Genomic DNA, 24,680 nt, shown 5'->3' on the forward strand with positions numbered 1-24,680 from the left:
TTTTTCAAGATATTTGAAAAGTAATTTAAAAGTCTTTAAGTTACCCACATATTTTCAAGTCTTGTTGGTCTTTATTCTTTTATGTAGATTTGTGTTTCCATCAGGTATCATTTTCCTTCTGTCTGAAAAAATTCCTTGAATATTTTGTGTAGTCTTTGTCTCCTGGTGATGAAGTCTTTCTGTTTTTATGTGTCAGAAAGGTTTTTATTTTGCTTTAGTTTTCAAAGATATTTTCACAGGGAAGAGAATTCTAAATTGACTTTCTCTTTCAGCACTTTAAAGCTATCCTATTATCTTCTACCTTGCATTATTTCTGAGGAGAAATCTGCTGTTATTCCACAATTCTTTTTTCTGTTCCTTTATATATAATTATCTCTCCTGTGGCTGCTTTTAAGATATCCTCTTTCCACTGATTTTTACCAACTTGATTATAATGCCCGTTGGTGTGGTGTTCTTTTTTTTTTTTTTTTTTTTTTAGACGGAGTCTCACTCTGTCGCCCAGGCTGGAATGCAGTGGCTTGAACTTGGCTCAATGCAAGCTCCGCCTCCCGGGTTAACGCCATTCTCCTGCCTCAGCCTCTTGAGTAGCTGGGACTACAGATGCCCGCCACCACGCCCAGCTAATTTTTTGTATTTTTAGTAGAGATGGGGTTTCACCGTGTTAGCCAGGGTGGTCTTGATCTCCTGACCTCGTAATCCACCCGCCTGGACCTCCCAAAGTGCTGGGATTACAGGCGTGAGCCACCACGCCTAGCCTGGTGTAGTGTTCTTTATGTTTCTTCTGTTTGGAGTTTACTGATATTTTTGGTTATGGGTCCAAGTCTGGAAAATATTTAACCATTATTTGGTAAATATTTAACCATTATTTTTTTCAAAAGTTTTTGCGTCTCCCTTTTATAATATTCATTATGCATTTATTAGGCTGCAAGGTTGATTTATTTATTTTTCAGTGTTTTTTCCACTTAGTGTTTTATTTTGGATTATTTTACTATTTGAAGTTATCTTGTTATACTTTCACTAATTGTTTCCTCTATAGTTTCTTGTTTACTGTTAATCTCATTTAGTATATTTTTCCCTCAGATATTATGTTTTTGTATGTGGAAATTTAATTCAAGTCTTTCTTTTAACGTTACCTCCCTCTTTGTCATGTTCATGCTTTTATTTCCTTCTTGAATATATTGAGTATCGTTGTTTTCTAGTTGATAATAATTGACCATATTTTATTGTCCTTACCTACTTTTCTACCATATGAGAAATTCCTGAGTATGTTTCTGTTCATATTTTTTCTACTCATTTTGAGTTGTATTTCCTGCTTCTTTGCCTGCCTGGTAATTTTTTACTGGATGCTAGACATCCATTTTACATTGTTCCATGCTGAATTTTTAAAAAAATCTTTTTAAAAAAATTTTTTTGAGCTTTGTTCAAATATTCAATTATTTGGACATAGTTCAATCCTTCAGAGTCTTACTTCAAGGTTTGTTAATTGGTTCCAAAATAGTCTTTAGTTGAGGGCTAATATGGCTCACTACTACGACAGGGGTCCCTCAGGACTCTACTTACTGCCACGTGGTTTTTTTCATTCTTATTGAATAAACATGAGCTATTCTCAGCCCAGTGAAAACTCTAGGGATTATTCTGCCTACTTCTTTCTGGTGGTTCTTCCCCAGCCTTAATAGTTTTATTACGTGTATGTACTGACCAATCCTTAGTTACTTGTATAGTGATTTAACTTCAAATGAGATTATCACAGTGCATTAATAATGGCACCTTAATTTACAGGTTATATAACTTCAGATTATCATATGGAGGCCACCATGCTAGGTGCTGGCAGTGATAAAATAAATAAGTTTTAGTTTCTATTTTCATGAAGCTCATAGTCTATTAGGGAAGAAAGACATACAGACACAGTTCGAGACCAGCCTGGCCAACATGGTGAAACCCGGTCTGTACTAAAAATACAAAAATTAGCCAGGTGTGGTGGCAGGCACCTGTAATTCCAGCTACTCGGGAGGCTGATGCACGAGAATCTCTTGAACCCGGGAGGCGGAGGTTGCAGTGAGCCAAGATTGTGCCACTGCACTCCAGCCCAGGCAACAGAGTGAGACTTCATCTGAAAAAAAAAAAAAAAGACATATGGACAAATAATTTTAATGATATATTACAAATAGTGAAAAAGTATCCAAGGCACAATTGATGGAGAACTTTAGGGAGTGAGATCAAGCTGTTTGTATTCCTTTCTCACATTAAGTAACATGTCATTCAAAATATTGAGTATTTTTAAATTTTTCCATATGAAGTGGGACCAACAATATTTACAATGAGTTTAAAATAATTCAGTAAATTATAGATGGTGAGTTTCCTGAAAGATGCTATGGAAATTATAGTAGCTGTGTACTGTGGTTAAGAAAAACTGAAACAATTTTTACAATTGCTTTAATAGAGATTGCAGATGAGTCTTATAAGGGAATTAGTTCAAGAGATAAATAAAGTATATTAAACGTTTCTCTAATAAAATAAGGGTCACATTACCCTTTAGTTTAGTATTTAGTTTTCATTTTACATGTATGACCTGTCTTTGCAATTATATTTTTAAGTTCCTTAAGAGCCATAGCTACAGCTTATTTTTCTTGTTCTGATTTGTATGGCATATAATTGTAGAGTGCTGTGGCATGACTGTAGCTTAAAATTTGTTGGTTCCTTACTATGAGTATAAAGTGTTCCAAGATCAAGCTATGTGATATTTCAATTTTTATTTAAACTGTGTTTCATAAGGCTCCTGAAATCTAAAAGAGAGAGAGAAAAAGAGAGAGGAGACGGAAGTGAAAGGGAGAGAGAAGATTAATTTATATAGTTAATATGCCTGGAAAAACATGAATATGTGTATTTTGTCCTCCCCCACACACTCCACAATCACATATACCTTTTGAAAATATTGATTGATATTCTGTGTATTGGGGCACATATTTGATTTCCAAATATGTGAGGGACCAATGCAAGTTTTATGACTATTAATTTTACAAAACTGTTGGTGGTGACATAGATGAAGTTTATTCCAATTAATAAACAAGTTAAAAACTTCAAGCAAGTATTACTGAATTCATTTTCATAAATGAGGGAGTTGGCAAAATTGAATGAAAAAGTCAGAATTATGCTGCCCTCAGCATGACTTAGTTCAAGTCATTCACTTTTATGAATCTAAGATTAAATTGATGCTACTCTTCAGAGGTCTAATTCTTTTGTAATGGCTTAGATCCTTGCCAGAATGGAGGTTCCTGTGTGGATGGAGTGAATGCTTTCTCCTGCCTCTGCCTTCTGGGTTTCACTGGAGATAAGTGCCAGACAGACATGAATGAGTGTCTGAGTGAACCGTGTAAGAATGGAGGGACCTGCTCTGACTACGTCAACAGTTACACTTGCAAGTGCCAGGCAGGATTTGATGGAGTCCACTGTGAGAACAACATCAATGAGTGCACTGAGAGGTGAGCATTCAGTCACTCGGGCATCAGCATCTTACGAGAGAAAGGGAGAAAGGGAAGGAGACTTCAGAGCACAATGCTAGAGTTGTAGAGCAGGGATGAGGTGTCCATATGGATCCCAGTCCACAGTCATCTCCTATTGCCCAGTTACTGGTTCCTGATAAACATATATAATAGAAAGTTAAAGGTCAGAGGTTGCAAAGTTTATAGGGATGGTTTATTATTTCTTGCTTAGGAACAGAAAGAGCTATAATTTTGTTCTATTCTTCCCTTGGCTTCTCATTCATTTCAAAAATCCAAAAATTCCAGTTTTTCTGCAGAGATTGGAATTGTTACTAGTCTTTAAGTAATTTCTGGGAGTTTTGTTTCATTTCTTTTTATAATATTATGAACATGTTTGTTCTATTTGTCTTTTATAAATAATCTATAGTGAAGAGGACTTTTCAAATAAATTAAATTGACTTAGAGATAAAATGAAATGTGATACATGGGAAAACTGCAGAAGAACTGGGTAAAACCTAGAAAACTTCATTTTCTCTAGGTATCTTTAGTAAGCTCAGTCTTTTAAATACTTCTAAACCTGTGATTATAGAAAGGAAGTGGGCACTCAGAGCTTCTGGCACCCAATCTAGCTTGTAAGAAAGTTTAAGGGATATGGGTTGCTCAGAGGTATTTGCCTCTGTATGATCTTAGATTCCAGAAATCTTACTTTGTAGTAGTAAGTCACAGGCACCAGATACATAGCTGATGTTGCTCTCTCTGTTTGCTTCTTAGCTCCTGTTTTAATGGTGGCACATGTGTTGATGGGATTAACTCCTTCTCTTGCTTGTGCCCTGTGGGTTTCACTGGATCCTTCTGCCTCCACGAGATCAATGAATGCAGCTCTCATCCATGCCTGAATGAGGGAACGTGTGTTGATGGCCTGGGTACCTACCGCTGCAGCTGCCCCCTGGGCTACACTGGGAAAAACTGTCAGGTAATTAACTTCCTTCCCATTCACTCAGCTCCCCTAGAACAGCTGAATATTACACCTGTTCACTTTCTAGTCTGAATAAGTTCCTTCTAAAAGAGAAAATTGTGGATCTCAGGGATGTTCCTGAGATAATCTAGGTAACTTCTTAATAACTTGCAGATTCCAAAATGGTGCTGGCAATATGATATAGATTCGCAAACGTAAGATCTTGAAAAGAGGCTAACCAAGAACTGCAGAAAAATACATGTGGGAAATAAACACAGATTTTTGTTTTTTGTTTTTTGTTTTTTTGTTTTTTACATTGGAAGCACAGAAAGAACTGAAGAAAATAGAGAATAATCAAAATAACCTTTTAAAGGTCAGATGCAACATCTAAGGGGGGTAATAATGATAATTGTTATATCTTGCAATGTGGTAACATTCTCAAAACCAAACAATTTACATATCTTTTAAGTTCAAATATGTAAATACACACTTCCATTAAATTTTAGGATGGAAAGAGCCCTTATAGGCAACTAATCGAACCTTAGATTTCATGGAAGGCAAAACAGCCCCAGAGGGGCAAAGTAACTTTTCCAAAGTTGCATACCAAACAGCACTCTGTTTAATTTAATGTTACTCTACCTCTTTAATAGTGATAGAATAATAACTCCAAAGAACATAGGAATAAATGGCCAAACTTGACTTACAGGGCGCACTTAAATAAGGCTTAGGCTATATTAGACATGCGAGCACCCACCTCCACAAAATTAAGCAGCTTGTTGCTGATTCCATGGATCACGAGAGCATTTTTGGTTGGGCTCCTATTTGTTCTCACAGTGTAGATTGGAAGTGCTGGTGAAGCACTGCTCCCTTCCTCCAGCAAACTGTCTATATTGTGAATTTGGCCTTCCTCTCCTCAAGGGGCCAAGCCACTCAGTGTGTGAATTAAGATGAAAGGTACCAGTCCTTGTGCACTCTTTGCCTCAGATTTTTCATAAGTCTGATTGCCTTCCTTAGAAATAAGCTCTTAAACGGTTTTAGGCTTGTTAACAGGCATTAAGTCCTTTTACCCATATTCACCAAAGATAGATTTAGTCAAGACCCATGTGGATTTCTCACACAGGATTAGCACAGAAAGTATGAACCTGTCTGACAGCTTTAACTCTTTCTTTCTAGCATTACAGGGTGGCCATACATGTAGGCAAATCATGTCTAGAGCATTGGGAATAGCTTAACCTGTTGGGTTTCCCTGAATTTTTAAACTTTTTTGGTAAGAACTTTTTAAATAGAAGACCTAAGAGGAATTAGACTACAGCAGGCCCTCAAACAACTTTGTTTCCTTCAGTGTCATTTTGTTATAACATTGAGTGGGGGAAAAATCTGTTTTTGGCCAGAGCTGCTATCTGTGTGGGGTTTGCATGTTCTCCTCATGTCTGTGTGGGTTTTCTCCAGGGACTCCAGTTTCTTCCCACAACTCAAAAGTCATGTATGTTGGGTGAAGCGGACATGTCTGCATTGTCCCATTATGCCAGAATAGGCTCTGGCCACTCATGAACCTGAACTGGAGTAAGTGGGTTAGAAAATAAATGAATGGGGCCGGGCACGGTGGCTCACGCCTGTAATCCCAGCACTTTGGGAGGCCAAGGCAGGTGGATCACGAGGTCAGGAGATCGAGACCGTCCTGGCTAACACGGTGAAACCCCACCTCTACTAAAAATACAAAAAATTAGCCGGGCGTGGTGGCGGGCGCCTGTAGTCCCAGCTACTCGGGAGGCTGAGGCAGGAGAATGGCGTGAACCTGGGAGGCGGAGATTGCGCCACTGCACTCCAGCCTGGGCAACAGAGTGAGACTCCGTCTCAAAAAAAAAAAAGAATGAATATAAATGAAAACTCATAAAGCCTATGATAATCATATGAGTGCACAACAATAAACGATGTGGTACAAAACCACCCAGCAAGCCTGCCATATTGGTTAGTGTTGCTTTCTGAACTGTGTGGTGGTAAGAGGTGCTGACAGTTTTGCTTTGCAAACATTTATTCCTTGACTTGACCTGCCACCACTAGGACTGCTATTACTTATGGATTCACCAAAAATTGGATAAATAATTATCTTACTTGTTTTTATTAATATTTCTTAAATGAATGTATAGTTTATTTTAATGTTTAATATTAGAAGTGGGTGTTAATTTGAAGTTTAGTGATTTTTTTTTAACCAGAAATAAGTAGAGGAACTTAACTCTTTTTTATATCAATTAGACTGTGGTAAAATTGGTTTCGTTATATATCGTTGTCCTTAAAGTCACAGTTTCCAAGAACCTAATGATGACATTAAGTGAAGACTTAACAGTATGTAAAAATGGTTAGGTGTACCTCAGAACACTGAATCTAGTTTAAGGGCTCTTTTACTAGATGAAGGCTCTTTTTCTTTTTAATCAGTTTGCTTTTCTTTGATTTCTTGTAACACAATATAACTTCTTTTCTTCCTTTCTAGTATTTGAATTTTGATGTATGTATACCCCTGCCTCTGTTTCAGACTCTGGTGAACCTCTGCAGTCGGTCTCCATGTAAAAACAAAGGTACTTGTGTTCAGAAAAAAGCAGAGTCCCAGTGCCTATGTCCATCTGGATGGGCTGGTGCCTATTGTGACGTGCCCAATGTCTCTTGTGACATAGCAGCCTCCAGCAGAGGTAAGCTTTGCTCCCTTGGGCTCAGGTCATTCACTGCAGTATTGACTGACCAGTGGCATTTAGAGCAGGTATCATTTTTTGTGGGATAAGAGGGGAGGGCAGATAGTAGTGGGTGGGCAGGGCTCTGGGGAAAGGGCTTAAGACAGAAGGTGTAAGGGTAGAGGAGGAGGAATAGGTTCAGAGGTTCCGAGAATAATGTATTTGAAATGAAACTAAGGTATATTCCACTTTCAGGGTTTATCTTTAATATGCATCTGGTACTGAGGGTTGTGAAGAACTGGCTAAGAATGAGATTTGATGTGTCAGCCAGTTTAGATTTACTTGCTCATTGACCCCATGTGTCGGATGTTCTTCTATGACATTTCTTCCTCACTGGGTTTCCCAGGTGTGCTTGTTGAACACTTGTGCCAGCACTCAGGTGTCTGCATCAATGCTGGCAACACGCATTACTGTCAGTGCCCCCTGGGCTATACTGGGAGCTACTGTGAGGAGCAACTTGATGAGTGTGTGTCCAACCCCTGCCAGCACGGGGCAACATGCAGTGACTTCATTGGTGGATACAGATGCGAGGTGAGGACACTGAGCAAGCAGAGGTCATGGACCTCCCAGGAGATTGTACAACTGTTTTGAGCACTGATATATTGAATTTAGCTGCTTGTATCTTATATTTGTAGTTTATAGATTTTTACCAATCCCCTTCATAATGTTTACCACTGTTTCTTTCAGCCTCTCTATGCAATAAGTTAACATGTCCCTAGTATGATATTTTTATAGACGTCTGGAACCATCCCAGCCGCTTAGGCTTGCTTTTAGGATTCAGAGCCAAGAGTCACTACCAGAGTGCATTTTACAGGCCCACCCAACATAGCAGTCCACACTTCCCTGAATAGCAGCTGAGATAGGAAAAACTGCTTTGTGGAGTGTCCCTTTGGCCCCTGTCACCTTTGTATTTAGTCATTAATCAGTCAACTAGCAATTTTCTCTAAAAAAAAAAATGTCGCTCATCCTGTTCCTCATAGCATCATGCTAAATGTTACATGTATATATTTGAGAAAGTATGTGTCTTCAAGGTACATGTCACTATTTTAACCTCTGGGCTGCTAATGGTTAGAGCAAGCAAGATATTAGCAAATGCCTGAGACATTAATTTGATACCAATTCAAACCATCAAGCAACACTGAGAAAAGCTTTGCTTCTCTATTGTTATATAAATGAGCCAACGATAGCTTCTGTATTTTGGCCCCTAGGTTGTTTATTTCTTCACAGCAGGCTGGGACTCATTAGCTCAAAAGCCTGCTGGTGCCAAACCCAAATTTTGACACAGCTAGTTGTTTTAAACATAGCCCTCAAATAAGCAGATTTTTAGCTATTTAGAGCTTGCCTGCTTTGCATAGCCTGTAAAACTGCAGCCAAAATCTGCTAGCCATAGTATAAGTAGGACAAGATAAACCCTGGGGCCATACATACCCCAGACTGATGCTGACCTTTAGAGCTCTCTGACCCAGAGATTCCTGCCACTGGCTGCTGAGTGACATCACCTAGACTCCCTCTCTGATCCTTCTTTCCCAGAGTTTACTTGCTGTCTTCCCCTTACTCACCTACCCCTCTGGAAGGTCTCATGCTATTTGGGACTTCTCCCACGTGCAGACCTGTCAAAGTGTCTAAATAAAGCCACCTCACAGCCATATCTTTTTTCTTGGTCAGCCCTGAAATCCTACCAACCCCTACAGCCACCACAGCCAGCCAGCCAGCCCCACCTGCCTCTACCCCTAAGCCTATCTCAACCAGTTTCTCACACATACATGCAGTTTCCTAAACCTGGAGATCAATAATTGCATGTCTGTGCTACCATCCACATATGCCTTTTGACTGAGTCATAGGGTCCTCATCACATACAGAGGAATGTGTATTTTAAAGATGAGGAAACCTGTACCCAGGAGGAACAAAAGGTTTGCACACAAGTCAAATCTGAAATATCCTTCATTGTATTCAGTCCTTGCCTTCCCTTTAAAGTGCCTTTTTCAACTGGAAGAGGAATAGGTAAATGCCAGTAAGCTGCAGGTTTTCTGTCCCTGCATAGAATGAGTAGCAGAGAGTGTGATGGTTCCAGAGAAAACATACAAAAGCTAAGTGGGGAGGTGGGAGACGGTCACAGAGATGTTCCAGATCTCACTAGCTCTCATGGTCTGTTTCCAGTAATGGTCCAATATTTCTTGTCCTTTTTGTTTCCTCATGGCAGTGTGTCCCAGGCTATCAGGGTGTCAACTGTGAGTATGAAGTGGATGAGTGCCAGAATCAGCCCTGCCAGAATGGAGGCACCTGTATTGACCTTGTGAACCATTTCAAGTGCTCCTGCCCACCAGGCACTCGGGGTATGAAATCATCCTTATCCATTTTCCATCCAGGGCATTGTCTAAGTTATAAATCCATTCTTCGTGTTCAGGGGATTTTATAAAATTAAAGATAGTAAGACTAGCTTCATTCCAAGCATTTAGTTCTGCATCCTAGTAATTCAAGCCATTTTATTCTCCCATCTCTTGCTAGCTGTGATGTTGTGGTTTATGTTCTCAGTTTATCTGGTTGTTTGGTATCTTGATATTCCATGAAACACAGAATATGGAAGGGATACAACATTAGCATAACCTAACAAAATTAGCCTGGTCAGTAAGATTTCTTGTTGCTTCACAGAAAAGCAACTAATGGCCTCTAAAATAAACAATTTACATTTATCTGCTTTTGTATTTTTTTAATTAGCCAAGTCTTACCTCTATAAGGTGGGGGCATGAATGAAATGAAAATATCTGCCTATTTTCATAACTTCAGGGGAGGATACTGATGGTGTAAGGTTCTACCTTAGGATGCAGTAAGGCCTGATGAGAGATGCAACCCTGATGGGGCCATCATTCTTCTGTGGGCATTGCCACTGCTTTTGAACTGAGTGGTATGGCCATCATTCTGCGGTGGACGTTGACACTGCTTTTGAACCATCCCTTGGAAAGAGCTTTGAGTATTGTTTGTTAGAAGGGATGTAGTTATGATGGGGCCTACTCTGAGAAGGCTGTGAAAAAAACGTAAAAGGCTATCCACACTGGTGAGAAATTCATTCTTGTTAGTGTCAAAGAGAATAGAATGCCAGAGAAGTATTTGTATTGCCTTAGAGCTTTGTGTCAGTAAAGTTTGATAATTTGCCTTCCCAGATATCAGAGTTTGACTAAATTAAAATAGGAGAGTACCCTACTAGTAGGCTGATTATTAAGGAATGAGGTTAATGGGAAGAAGAAAACTAAGGAGAAACAGTCTTTAAGTATTTGAAGAATTGTCCTGCGAAAAGGAGAATTGTTCTTTATTCTAGAAATCAACGGTTGAGTAGAAATTAATTCCAATTCATTGTTAGTTTGTTCCTTTGAGAAACTGTACTGGTTAGGACAAGCTACAATTCTGGTGATAGCTGTTATCGTAGTTCATTTATGTTGCTATAAAAGAATACCTGAGACTAAGTAATTTATTTTTCAAAAGAGGTATATTTGGCTCACAGTTTTATAGGCTGTACAGGAAGCACGGTGCCAGCATCTGCCTCGGGTGTGAGCGTCAGGCTGTTTCCACTCATGGTGAAAAGTGAAGAAGATCCAGGGACCCAAACACCTCCCATTAGGCCCCACCTCCAACACTGGAGGTCACATTTTAACATGTGGTTTGGTGCAGTCAAACTTCAAGCTATAGCAGCTAATTAAACCTCAAATCTCAGAGCTTAATATAACACTGATTTTATCACTCAAATAAAGTCGAATATGTGTTGGGCTACCTTTCTCTGTGTTTTAGGTATGTGGTTTGAAACACCTGGCCTCCAAGGCCTCCACAGTACAGGGAAGAGGGACAGACTTGAAGGGTCGTACAGCAGCTTTTACTAGCTCAGTCTGGAAGCAACACACATCACTGTCCCTCGCAGTATATTGACCAGAATTATTAAATGGTCTCTGTGACTTCAAGGGAGGCTGGGAAATATAGGAGAGTACATGAGTATTCATCAAACTCTAAAATCACTACTATACCATGAACTTTTAATTAATAAGACATGTCCAGTCCTAGAATTGGTCATTTCAGAAGGAAACAAAATTTTTGTCTCTTCTAACCATATGGTTAAAGATGGCTTAGAATACTAGTTTCGATATTATCATTGACAGTGTTTTTCTTTCAGCACTTTGAGTATATCATCCCACTGCTTTCTGATATCCATGGTTTTTAATGAGAAATATGCTGTTAATCTTATTGAGGTTCCCTTATATGTGATACATTGCTTCTCTCTTGATGCCTTCAAGATTCTTTATCTTTTGATAGTTTGATTGTGATGTATATAGGTATGAATTTCTTTGAGTTTATCCTACTTACAGTTCCTTGGATTATTTTACTATGTGTGCTTGTTTAGGTATGTAGAACAGTATTTTTTTTATCCTGACTTAACTTCTCTGGCCATTGGTAAACATTCCAGGAAACTCTCAAGTCCCATAACCCCATTGTTAGAGTCATCACAATGTGTGTTTTGGTCACCATATTTCTAAGCCTTAGATCTTTGCCTGCATGTCCCACCAGTTTCCCAGGTCAAGGGCTAACTGTAACAGTTCTGCCTCTTCCTACTACTTTGCTTCAGGCTGAGGTTGAGTTCTCTCTCAGGTGATAGATCTCTTTATTTCTAGTGGTTCCATTCTGATGGGGAAATATGCATTTATGCTCATTTTACTAGCAATCCCTAAATATCAAATATTCTTTGAGACAGGGAGCATATACTAGATTTTGTTTGTTTTTGCTTTTTTGTTTTCAATTTACTCTATGTATAAGATGAGATATGCATATATGCATATAGACCAAAAATGTATTCATACATAGAAAAGTATATAGTGAAAATACTTCTCATTCCCATCTCTCTTCTGGTGCGCAAATTTTCCCTCCCCACAAACATGTAATCACCACTTTTAGTTGTTTGTGTTTCTTTATAGAATTTTTCAAAAACTGTATCCTTCAGAATTCCTCTATGTAGAGAGAAGCCAAATGCAAAGATATTTTATTTCCTTTACTTTTTACTCTGAAGATAGAATATTAGACACATTTTTTGCACTTGATTTTTTTTTACTTAATTGGAGATATTTTCATATCAAAATATAGAACTTCCTCTCTCTGAGAAAGAAATATATATATATATATTTTTGTTTGTTTGTTTGTTTGTTTGTTTTGAGACAGAGTTTTGCTCTTGTTGCCCAGGCTGGAGTGCAATGGTATGATCTCAGCTCACTGCAACCTCCGCCTCCTGGGTTCGAGCGATTTTCCTGCCTCAGCTCCCTGAGTAGCTGGGATTACAGGCATGTGCCACCATGCCTGGCCAATTTTGTATTTTTAGTAGAGACAGGGTTTCTCCGTGTTGGTCAGGCTGGTCTCAAACTCCTGGCCTCAAGCGATCCACCCGCCTCAGCCTCCCAAAATGCTGGGATGACAGGCGTGAGCCACCACACCCGGCCCGAACTTCCTCAATATTTTTTATAGCTACAGAATTCTCTTTTACAAGCATACCATATTTTACTTAACCAGTGCCATCATGATAGATATTTCATTTATCTTGGAGGCATATAAGTATTTTGGTGAAATAAATTTTCAGAAATAGAATCGCTGGATTGGATAATATGTGCATTTATAATTTTAATCAGTAGTTGCAGTATATCAGCATATTGGCTTTTTCTTAAGGTGGAGAATATATTAATATATTTTCATTTAAGAATCATTTTCTTTTGCTTTTCTTGCAGTTTCTTTGTGTGTGTGTGTATATGTATATATATATATATATATAGTCTTTTTTCCCTCATTAAGTTGTTGATGTAATGTTTTGTGGAAATTGGCTGTCTATGATATAAAAAAACAAATATTTTCCCAGTATTTTTTAAATCTTTTTTCTTTATAGTGATTTTTAGCCCTTTTACTTTTTAATCAAGTTGAATTTATCATTTTTAAAATGGCTTCTGGATTTTGAGTTGTAGTTAGCAACATCTTATACACTTGAAGATTGTAAAGAAATTCTCCCATATTTTCTTCAAGTACTTTTTCCATATGGCTACTCATTTGTTAATACACAATTTATTGAATATTTTGTTTTTTATATAATGATTTGAGATGGCACCTTTGCCAGATTCTAAATTCCCATGTGTATTTTTGGTGTTTTTCTGGACTTTCTTTATTTTCTGTGTTATTCTGTTAATTCACCAATAACATTCTATTTCAATTATTAAGGATCTTCTTCATAGTTTTCCTGGTTATTTTTTTTTCACATAATTTTATAATCAGCTTGTCTGTTAATAAATTCCTGTTGGTAATTTTTAGTGGGGTCTCATTAAATTTATGAATTAGTATAGAGAAAACTGATAACTTTATGATGAGGAGTCTTGCTAACCAAATCCTGGTATGTCTTTCGATTTATTCAAGTCTCTTTTGTGTCTGTTAGGACAGTATTAAAGTTGTCTTCATATAGGTGTAACACATTTCTTGTTAAGATTGTTCCTAGGTATTTTATCTTTGGTAATTTGGTAATTGCTATTGAAAATTGGGCCTTACTTTACATTTTTAAAAAAAAATCTTGCTTTTGTTAGTGTATGCTACAATGCAAGTGGCAGGAATACAGAACTGTTTTCTTTTGTACCTTTTTTTTTTTTTTTGAGACAGAGTCTCGCTCTGTTGCCCAGGCTGGAGTGCAGTAGCGCAATCTCGGCTCACTGCAAGCTCCACCTCCCAGGTTCATGCTATTCTCCTGCCTCAGCCTCCCGAGTAGCTGGGACTACAAGCGCCCGCCACCACGCCTGGCTAATTTTTTTTTTGTATTTTTTAGTGGAGACGGGGTTTCACCGTGTTAGCCAGGATGGTCTCGATCTCCTGACCTTGTGATCCACCTGCCTCGGCCTCCCAAAGTGCTGGGATTACAGGCTTGAGCCACTGCACCCGGCATATACCTTTTTTTTATTATGATGATTATTATTTTTTGAGACAGAGTCTCACTCTGTTGCCCATGCTGGAGTGCAGTGGCATGACCTCAGCTCACTGCAAGCTTCATCTCCCGGTTTCAAGTGATTCTCCTGCCTCAGCCTCCCAAGTAGCTGAGATTACAGGCATGTGCCACCACACCCAGCTAATTTTTGTATGTTTAGTAGAGATGGGGTTTCACTATGTTGGGCAGATTGGTCTTGAACTCCTGACCTCAAGTGATCCACCCACCTTAGCCTCCCAAAGTGCTGGGATTACAGGTGTGAGCCACTGTGCCCAGCCTCTTTTGTACCTTTTTGAATTAATCATAGAATAATTTCTAGAATAGTCATTGATTTCTTTTGTTTCTTTGTAAGACACTGTATGCAAATATTCATAATAGATGTCTCATTTACATCTATAGTACAATAAATTAGTCGTATTTTAAATGGAATAACTTTTGAACTCTCAGCAGGAAATTTATCCTCTATTTTTGTTACATAAAAAGCATTGGTGCACTTATACACTATTACAGAAAAAAGCCAGTGATTATAAAACTTAAAAATGTATTTCATTCAAAATTCAGTTCCAATTGTTACCAATATTTTTATATAACCTATGTATAGTCATGGGTCACCTAACAGTGGGGATATGTTCAGAGAAATATGGCCTTAGGCAATTTCATTGTTGTACAATCATCATGGAGTGTAATTACACAAACAGAGAAAGTATGGCTTACTACACACCTAGGCTCCAAACCTGCACCTTGTTTTACTGAACTGAATATTGTAGGCAATTATAACACAATGGTAAGTATTTATGTGTCTGAACATATTTAAGAAGAGGTACAGTAGAAGATTTAAAAGGTACAGTAAAAATACAATATAAAAGATAAAAAATAGTACACCTGTATAGGGCATTTACCATGAAAGGAGCTTGCAATACTGGAACTTGCTCTGGGTGAGTCAGTGAATGGTAAGTGAATGTGAAGGTCTAGGACATGACTGTACACTACTGTAGACTTTGTAAATAATGTACACCTAAGCTACACTGAATTTATTTAAAAAGTGATTGTGCTATGACATTACAAGGCTATGATGTTACTAGGCAACAGGAATTTGTCAGCTTCAGCTTCATTATTGGACCACTGTTGTATATGCGACCTGCATTGACTAAAATGTCATTATGCGGTTGCATAACTGTATTTATTGTTATGTTCTTTTTTGGACTGTTTTTATATTTTGGATTATACTTTGGAAAAATTACTGAGCCTCTCTTGAGCTCCAGTTTCCTTGTCTTTGAGATGGGACAGATAATAGGACCTACACCATAGGGTGCTACTTCACTGGATTTGTGTGGGAGAGTACATGCGGAGCCCTAGTATATTCTTTCCTTTACTTGTACAACTCACCAGAAGGATGACAGCTGTCATGAATAAAGAGTGTACTTTGCCCTGCCCAACTACAAGGTCCCACTACCAGTTGAGGAGTATATTCTGATTCATTGTGAAAATGCCAACAAGGGTGGTTATCCCTTGCAGGAAAGCAGGTTAAAAGGATTTCCGTAATTCTGTACCTCTTCTCTTTCCTCCAGGCCTACTCTGTGAAGAGAACATTGATGACTGTGCCCGGGGTCCCCATTGCCTTAATGGTGGTCAGTGCATGGATAGGATTGGAGGCTACAGTTGTCGCTGCTTGCCTGGCTTTGCTGGGGAGCGTTGTGAGGGAGATATCAACGAGTGCCTCTCCAACCCCTGCAGCTCTGAGGGCAGCCTGGACTGTATACAGCTCACCAATGACTACCTGTGTGTTTGCCGTAGTGCCTTTACTGGTGAGAAGCTGTCTAGCCTCCTGGCCACTCTGCCTTGGAGGATGGTTTTAGTGAACAAATTGGGCCCTGTGACTTGTCCCAGACCCAAATGAAGCTTTTCTTATATAAGAAAAACAACAGCAGCTTAATTTTTAAAAGCCAGTTTTTTCTTAGTCTGTACTCTATGGATGTTATAATCAGTGTCTACCTTTAATTTTTCCTGAGAGATTCTTTTGTTGTGCATTGATTATATCATGCTATGGCAGGAATATTTTTTACAATGTATATTGAAAGTAGTTGAACAAAATAACATTTTTTAATAGTGGCAAAATATCCAAAACCTAAAATTTACTATCTGAATCATTTTAAAGTGTACAGTGTACAGTTCAGTGGCATTGTTTAGTACATTGACATTGTTGTTCTACTATCACCCCCATTCATTCACCGAACTCTTTTCATCTGAACAAAATAATATTTTGTTTTGAGGAACCTTAGTCTAACTCCGGTTTCTTCACTCTGCCTCCTTTGACATCTGATGGCTTGAATTACTGGGTAGTTCCTGCCACCGTGATCTTTCCACCCCTAGGACTCAGAGAAGCTTAGGACCCTGCTTAGATACTTAAAGGGAGCAGGTCCAAATTCAAGTGTGTTTAACCAAAGATCAGTTAATGTGGGTATGAAATGAAAAGTTGCAGTGGTCACAAGTAATGCCTTGCCCAGTAAAGTCTTGGCCATGTTCCTACTCTGTTCCCAAGCTTCTTTCTTTCATCACAGGGCCTGAAGATGACCAAGCCCTGCCTCAGAATAGGGGTCTTATCACAAGAACTTACGAGTTACTTCTGGAGAGGGCAGCATGGTGACTTTTGGGAACTAAAATAGTTGTTTGTATCCAGATGTGGCAGGATACTCAGATTTGAAATTATCATGCATTTCCTGGGGTCTGTAGTATTTCTTATACGGAGGGTGTGATCAGATTCCTTAGGAATCAGAAAATAGGCTTTAATAGTCTATTTACAAACAGTTCATCAAGCTGAACTCTGCTACATCCTGAGCCCATCTCCAGCCATCTTTCCTTCCAACTTTAAAGATATGCTACCTTACAATCTTGGAATTTTATAAAGAATGGGAGGGATTCTGCAATATGGAAGCTCCCTGGATACACTAACATCAAAAAAGAAATAGTCCATTGTGAACATAATAGCTATTGAGGCAATGTGGAACAGAATGAGTATGAACAATCTGTCTACAGCCTCGTATTGGCCACACTGCACTTGGAAAGCCAAAGAATCAAAACTGGCTCCCGTTTCTTTCATTGCCCCTGAGGCTTTTTTTTTTTCCTGGAAACACTGACAAGCATTTGCAAAATAAGGGGGAAGCAGGAGAAGGAAGGAAAGGAGACCACTTTGAAGTAGTATCCCACAGCCAGAAAGTGGTGTTTGTGCATTTTCCACATTTGTGAATGAAAAAAAAAAAATCCCTTGAATACATTGAGCACAATTACCGTGGGATGCTGTTGCAGAGATAAACAGCAAGGGGCCGGTGGTCCACCAAGCTGTGTCCATATGGTGGCTGCTCTTGGTTAGCGGCTGCTGCTGTGACATGAAGAGACAAACATTTATACCTCTTGCTGCTTGATCTCGTTGGCCAAAAACATTACTATTTTTATTTCATTTTTAAAGCTACCTCTTCTTTCCCAAGTGACCACAGGCCAAATGGGGCCTATCTCCTGCTATTGGCCAGGAGTCCCAGCTGTGCCCTGTGTCTCCTCCGTGGTTCCAATTGCCTCGTTCTTTATCTTGGAGCGGTGGCCTCCAGGGGCCTTCTGTTTTAGAACTATTCCTAGAGGAAACTAACTCTAGGAAAATTAAGCTGCGTTTTAAGGAATATGAGTTAGGTTACAGAAGGGCCAAAAAGTGATTGAAATGAGGTATCACAGATGAAAATTCTCTATACCGCAAATCACCATTTAAATGTATTGGCCTGGTGTAGCCTCTCCTATGAAGTAGATGACATTAACAAAATGCAGTGAATAGTTTTTCAACTGTTTTTCGCAACTTATGAAAGCTAAAATGACTTCAAAAAGCTGAAGTGTGATTTATCTTTTTTTGGTGGGATTTAAGTCACTTTTCTCACCCATCCTGTTGTGTGAGTTGGTACTTATTGTGTAGGCAAGACAGAGTAAGGGACTGGCCTGAGCCAGTGACAGGGCAATCATTTTGAGATGCAGTGAGTGTTTTCTTCCTATGCTCAGATTACCACAGGCTTAGAACTGAACTCTCTCACACTTGCTTCACCTATGGCTAGTTCCCATCCCAGCAAAGTTTGTTGAGTAACTTGCAGTGACTACTTCCGCCTTTTAAAACCTTTTTTATTTTTTATTTTCTGAGGCCGGCACTGTGAAACCTTCATCGATGTGTGTCCCCAGATGCCCTGCCTGAATGGAGGGACTTGTGCTGTGGCCAGTAACATGCCTGATGGTTTCATTTGCCGTTGTCCCCCGGTAAGTGCCCTGTTGCTCATCTAAGAAGGGGCATTCTCTCTTCCATACAATCTGTGACAGAACTGAGATTAAACCTGGTTTTATCAATCTTCAAAATGGGAAGATTTCTCCATTTTAGCTCTTTCAGAAGAAAGTGCTTGGGTTTTTCCATTTAAAGCTGTTTACAAGTGACAAAACAAAACAAAAACAAATAAAAGCTGTTTAGACACTCCCAGAAACAGTGAGCTTCCTAATCCATGACTGTCAGTCTTAAGAAAAACTAAGGGAAAACCACAAAAAGTGGTGGAATGCCCCCTTGAAAATAGGGCTGATGTATGTGGCTTCTTGGGCCCCAGGCTGGAGGGTAATCTCACTGCCCAGATTGGGCCAGAGTTGGTGGAAATGCTGCTCTGCTTACATTCTTTAGCAGGAACCATTTGGAAGCAAGTTGTCTCTTAAAGTAGAAGGAAGCTTAATTTTAGCTATTTGCTATACCCATTCTTTTATCACTGCCAGAGGCTGAAACCTTTCCAAAACAAGAGATCCCTATGCCTCAGGAGATACCGAAAGGAAACCTGTCTAGTAACCTTGGCTTGGGCTGAACGGGAAGTACAGAAGGGAGTGAGATGTGGAGGTTTTCTAGAAACCCCAAACTTCCAATATGACTGTTTTCCTACCAATGCCATTTTTATTTCCTCACTGATTTCCACAGGGATTTTCCGGGGCAAGGTGCCAGAGCAGCTGTGGACAAGTGAAATGTAGGAAAGGGGAGCAGTGTGTGCACACCGCCTCTGGACCCCGTTGCTTCTGCCCCAGTCCCCGGGACTGCGAGTCAGGCTGTGCCAGTAGCCCCTGCCAGCACGGGGGCAGCTGCCACCCTCAGCGCCAGCCTCCTTATTACTCCTGCCAGTGTGCCCCACCATTCTCGGGTAGCCGCTGTGAACTCTACACGGCACCCCCCAGCACCCCTCCTGCCACCTGTCTAAGCCAGTATTGTGCTGACAAAGCTCGGGATGGCGTCTGTGATGAGGCCTGCAACAGCCATGCCTGCCAGTGGGATGGGGGTGACTGTTCTCTCACCATGGAGAACCCCTGGGCCAACTGCTCCTCCCCACTTCCCTGCTGGGATTATATCAACAACCAGTGTGATGAGCTGTGCAACACGGCCGAGTGCCTGTTTGACAACTTTGAATGCCAGGGGAACAGCAAGACATGCAAGTAAGGGCTTCATGTTTTCCAGAAGCTGAAGGGGACTGTCACTAACACACTTCAGTTTCTCATTCTTGCTCCTAACCACTCCAGTGCTTCAGCCTAAGCTGCCTCTGCTTTTCAGATGGTGCCAGCCTTGTCCCATCGCACACTACCCTGTGCTCTCCCTTGCTGACAATGGGCCAGGAATGCTCATTGCATAATGACCCTCTCTCTCTGCCTATCTCTGCCTTCTCACCTGCTGCCTTCGTGACCTCCTGGGGGATATAACTTTTGGAAGTAGTGTTTCCCACTTCAAGCAGCCTCTCACATAACCTGCCTGCAGGATGGATGGAAAGGTCTGTATCTCTCACTTCACCCCATTCCTTTCCCTAAGACTGTTTTTCCCTACCTACATTTATCAGGAAGCATGAATTAGATTAAGTCTGTGAACCCTCCCAGTCTTAATTGTATAGGATGCTGTATGGTTTACTTAGGAACTTTCCTATTAACTAGCCATTCCATCTAATTTAATCCTCAACAACTCATGAGGCATAGGTATTACTAACATTCTTTCATAGGTGAGAGAACTTAGGCCCAAGGGTTAAAGAACTTGCCAAAGCAAGTTGTTTCATTGACTCCTAATCTTCTGATTGAGCTAGCATGAAAAGTTGTACCAAATAGTATAAATATCAAGGGGTAGGGGATGAGGAGAGGAGAGTATAGATGGAATAGTTTGTACATCATTTAGGTTTGGGGGTTCTAATTCCTTTTCCAAATATTGAAAGAGCCTGTACAAGTAATATCTGGTGTGCTATAAGGACATACCCATCCCCCTTTACCTTCTGTAGTTGGGATTCACTCTTGAAAGGGAAAGAAATGGGTCATGTTAATATGGTTCTCTGTTTGGCAACTCTCAATGGTTCAGGGCCTTTTATCAAGTTTCTAGAGGCATCTTTCACTTCCTAAAGCCCGTTGTTACCTTATTGGGGGCAATGGATTTCTCTAAAGTAGAGGAAACATGTACCAGGTTGACTTTTGTTTCAGATATGCAGCTTTGTTTGAAAACCTGACTTAACAGGCTTGTAAACTGCCTGGGAGCCCCTAAGCTCCTGCAGCATAGTGAGTACAATGTTCTTCATTTAGGAAGTACTCAACAAGGATGAGCGGCACAGACATCAGGGATAGGAGATGCAAAGAAGGTTTTGTGGGGCATTTGGGTCCTGGGTGTGGGCCACAGAAAATGGGTAGGAAAATCCACAGTAGTTCCAAATGAAAAAGCAAATAGAGCTCCAGTCTAATCTGAGCTCTTTTGCCTGTTCTCTGCTTCCCCTTACCTAGGTATGACAAATACTGTGCAGACCACTTCAAAGACAACCACTGTGACCAGGGGTGCAACAGTGAGGAGTGTGGTTGGGATGGGCTGGACTGTGCTGCTGACCAACCTGAGAACCTGGCAGAAGGTACCCTGGTTATTGTGGTATTAATGCCACCTGAACAACTGCTCCAGGATGCTCGCAGCTTCTTGAGGGCACTGGGTACCCTGCTCCACACCAACCTGCGCATTAAGCGGGACTCCCAGGGGGAACTCATGGTGTACCCCTATTATGGTGAGAAGTCAGCTGCCATGAAGAAACAGAGGATGACACGCAGGTCCCTTCCTGGTGAACAAGAACAGGAGGTGGCTGGGTAGGTGTTTGGTTTCTGAACTTCAAGGCTAATTTTATGAAGCCTAGCACTTTGACATATAGCACAAGTCATAACTCAACCTATAGAAATGCAAAGATCAGACAAATAGAATGGCCCACCACTTAAGATAAACCCATTACCCCAGTACTTATGTTTAAATGTAAAGATGTGCCTTCGTCTTGGGGTCCTGAAAAGTGGGCTGGGGTACACAGGAGGCAGAATGTCTGGAAGGCCTCCTCAGATGCCAGAATCCATAACCTTTTGCCAGAGTTGCCTCAAATCCCTTTATTAGTGACATTCCTTTTTACATTAATCATTGCCTTATTATCAAGGCCCTTCTTTAGAATATACGTCTCTTTGACACAGGTAATGATCTTCAGTTGCTCTGTCATTCACACCTCACTCTTTGTTGGTATATTCTCAAACTTTCAACCCTCCAGCTAGCTGAGATGCCAGTGCAGAGACAAAGAAAATAAGGACTAAAAACGCACAGGGATGTATTTTTAGAGTAGCACCAAGTACCACTGAGTAGGTAGGAAAGAGTGGAAGAAGACCACTGAAACCTTCAGGAGGAAAGCACAGCTTCTCACTTTGTCATGCATTGCCTCAGCCGGAAGGCTTTGGTCAGCCAGACTAAGGAAGGTGGGACATCCTCTATGTGGGAATTAGTGTTTAAGATCTCAAGGGACAGTATCCTAATTTCTGAGATATGTCTTAAGGCAGCATCCCAGAGGTAGGGATCTGATGCTGAAGGAGAGGAAGGGAGGCTCCTGTCATCCTTTATGACACATTCTGCCTGACCTGCACTCTTCTGTTTTACCCCCATCTCTCCTCCTCTGCTTCTCCCTTGGCATCCCACAGCTCTAAAGTCTTTCTGGAAATTGACAACCGCCAGTGTGTTCAAGACTCAGACCACTGCTTCAAGAACACGGATGCAGCAGCAGCTCTTCTGGCCTCTCACGCCATACAGGGGACCCTGTCATACCCTCTTGTGTCTGTCGTCAGTGAGTGGCACTGGTGTAAAGGGGAAAGGTGGCGGGGAGAGAGTGTCAATTGGGGGAACAATTTTCATTATGTAGCCCTCTATTTTTTCAGGACTGTTGAGGTCAAAGTTGCCCTCTAAATGAATCTAATGCTGACATTGAGAGGTTGATGTTTTATTCAGCACTTTCCCTGTCTCTGTGGACTTTCAGGTGAATCCCTGACTCCAGAACGCACTCAGCTCCTCTATCTCCTTGCTGTTGCTGTTGTCATCATTCTGTTTATTATTCTGCTGGGGGTAATCATGGCAAAACGAAAGCGTAAGCATGGCTCTCTCTGGCTGCCTGAAGGTTTCACTCTTCGCCGAGATGCAAGCAATCACAAGCGTCGTGAGCCAGTGGGACAGGATGCTGTGGGGCTGAAGTAAGAGGCATTGCCAACAAGCCACTATTCACAGTATAAGTAGGGATGACTAGAAAAGCATATCTTGTTGAATCATGATTTTAAATTCTAAGCTCTGGGCGTTTACTCGCACTGACCATGATTCTAAATGCCTTGTGAGTGACTGAAACCACAGTCAGAGCCTGGGTGCATCTATTCTGTGCATATTATCACAGTGCTGCCCAGCTTCTGTGTTGAGGTGCCCTTTTTTTGTAAGCTCACGATCAGTGGGAAGGGAAAGGATGAATGCCAAGGGAATGTCACAAAAATACTGCCCATCTTCTCTGGGCCAAGACCCTGCAAAATTGTAATATAGCCATGGGAGTGTGTCAGGGTGGAAAGTGTTGAAAACCACTGTATTAGTTTATGACCGCCATTCTTATTTTTTCTTTTTATAATCATATTAGAAATCTCTCAGTGCAAGTCTCAGAAGCTAACCTAATTGGTTCTGGAACAAGTGAACACTGGGTCGATGATGAAGGGCCCCAGCCAAAGAAAGTGAAGGTGAGTGAGGTGGCCATGGTAGAACCACCATTGTCAGCCATTATCTGGTTACATTTCAAATTTCTGTCCTTTAGCTCCAGAGTGTCCTGAATGGGAGTAAAGAGTGATAGTCTTTATGTCTTACCCAGACAATAACTATCCTAGGTTCTCCTAAGCAGCAGGAATCCTTAGGACATTAATGACCTTGGGTTACCTATATATGCTCTTCAAGAATAACTCTTTAAAAATACTAAACACATCTCTTTCCTTTAGTGTTATGCTGGCAGTAGTCAAGTCAGGAATGCTGTGTGTAGATGGCAATTCCTTCATGGCCACATCTCTTCCTTATCCTTTATGGGCACTTCTTCTATAAGAGAAGATGAACTTAAGCAGTGGAAGAAAGCCAGTTATCATTGACATTGGCAAAACGAAAGCCAGTGATCATGGCAAAACGTTGACATTGGAGGCTCCACACCTTGAGCCCAGGAAACTAAAGCCATATAGAAGCAAGTGGTAGATTGGGCTGAGACTGACATGAAAAAGGAGACCATCCATCCATAGCTGTGCATGGCTGGGAGCTGGTGGAGCATGATGGTTAAGAAGATTGCTTTAGTTAATATCAGAACTGGATTCAAATCCAAAACTCTGCCACTTAGTAGCTGGCAAGTTACTTAACCTCTTTGTAATTATCCTTCCTTGTAAAATGCAGATAATAATAACCCTTTCCTCTGTGAGTTGTTGTGTTGGCATATGTGCCTTATCTACTTTCCTGTCATGTACTAAGTATTCAGTAAAGGGTAGCTGCTTTTAAATTATCATAATTATTATTATTGAATAGTCTTTCCTGAGTGCTTACTACATGTTGGGTGCTATGTTGAGTACAAGGAAACAACCTTGAACAAGGCTTATTTTCCCTTCTCGAGAAGCTTACAGCCTTGTGGTGGAGGTGGCCATGTAGTGCTGTGTAAGCATTTAACACATGATCAGTTAAGCAGAGGTAAGCAGAGTATGCTTTTTAGGGCCAACAAGAAGAATTAAAGTTTACTTTCTAGTGGAGGGTAGGAAAAGTGAGAATTGGGTGTTCTAGAGATCTAAAGGCTAAAGCCTAGAGTTTGGGATTGGGAGAGGGAATTGTCTAGATGATGCAGGAAAGGTAAGCAGGAGCCACATCACGAGAGCAGTGGGAAGCCAAGGCCGAGGTAATCCTCTGGAGTAGGAAGAGAGAAAACAATGGGAGATAAGCAGGGGTAGTGGAGGCTCTGGACACCTTCTGATTAGCAGTTTCTGGTGGTGGCCAGATTGATAGGGAGCATTGTTTTCACCTTTCAGGCTGAAGATGAGGCCTTACTCTCAGAAGAAGATGACCCCATTGATCGACGGCCATGGACACAGCAGCACCTTGAAGCCGCAGACATCCGTAGGACACCATCGCTGGCCCTCACCCCTCCTCAGGCAGAGCAGGAGGTGGATGTGTTAGATGTGAATGTCCGTGGCCCAGG

The 24,680-nt window shown here is 40.7% G+C and overlaps 1 protein-coding gene across 1 annotated transcript in view; it reads left to right on the top strand.

Annotated features, from left to right (window-relative positions):
* NOTCH2 (notch receptor 2) overlaps positions 1 to 24,680 on the top strand; it is a 170,228-nt gene that overhangs the window by 137,372 nt on the left and 8,176 nt on the right. The window contains exons 18-30 of the mRNA XM_054454415.2: positions 3,251 to 3,479; positions 4,251 to 4,452; positions 6,965 to 7,118; positions 7,504 to 7,688; positions 9,358 to 9,490; positions 15,705 to 15,941; positions 18,308 to 18,420; positions 19,112 to 19,617; positions 20,929 to 21,276; positions 22,138 to 22,280; positions 22,470 to 22,680; positions 23,106 to 23,202; positions 24,511 to 24,679. Of these exons, the coding sequence (XP_054310390.1) occupies positions 3,251 to 3,479; positions 4,251 to 4,452; positions 6,965 to 7,118; positions 7,504 to 7,688; positions 9,358 to 9,490; positions 15,705 to 15,941; positions 18,308 to 18,420; positions 19,112 to 19,617; positions 20,929 to 21,276; positions 22,138 to 22,280; positions 22,470 to 22,680; positions 23,106 to 23,202; positions 24,511 to 24,679 (2,727 nt within the window). The remainder of the gene's footprint in view (positions 1 to 3,250; positions 3,480 to 4,250; positions 4,453 to 6,964; positions 7,119 to 7,503; positions 7,689 to 9,357; positions 9,491 to 15,704; positions 15,942 to 18,307; positions 18,421 to 19,111; positions 19,618 to 20,928; positions 21,277 to 22,137; positions 22,281 to 22,469; positions 22,681 to 23,105; positions 23,203 to 24,510; position 24,680) is intronic.

This window comes from Pongo pygmaeus, chromosome 1 (assembly GCF_028885625.2).
Source record: "Pongo pygmaeus isolate AG05252 chromosome 1, NHGRI_mPonPyg2-v2.0_pri, whole genome shotgun sequence".
Taxonomy (NCBI): Eukaryota; Metazoa; Chordata; class Mammalia; order Primates; family Hominidae; genus Pongo; species Pongo pygmaeus.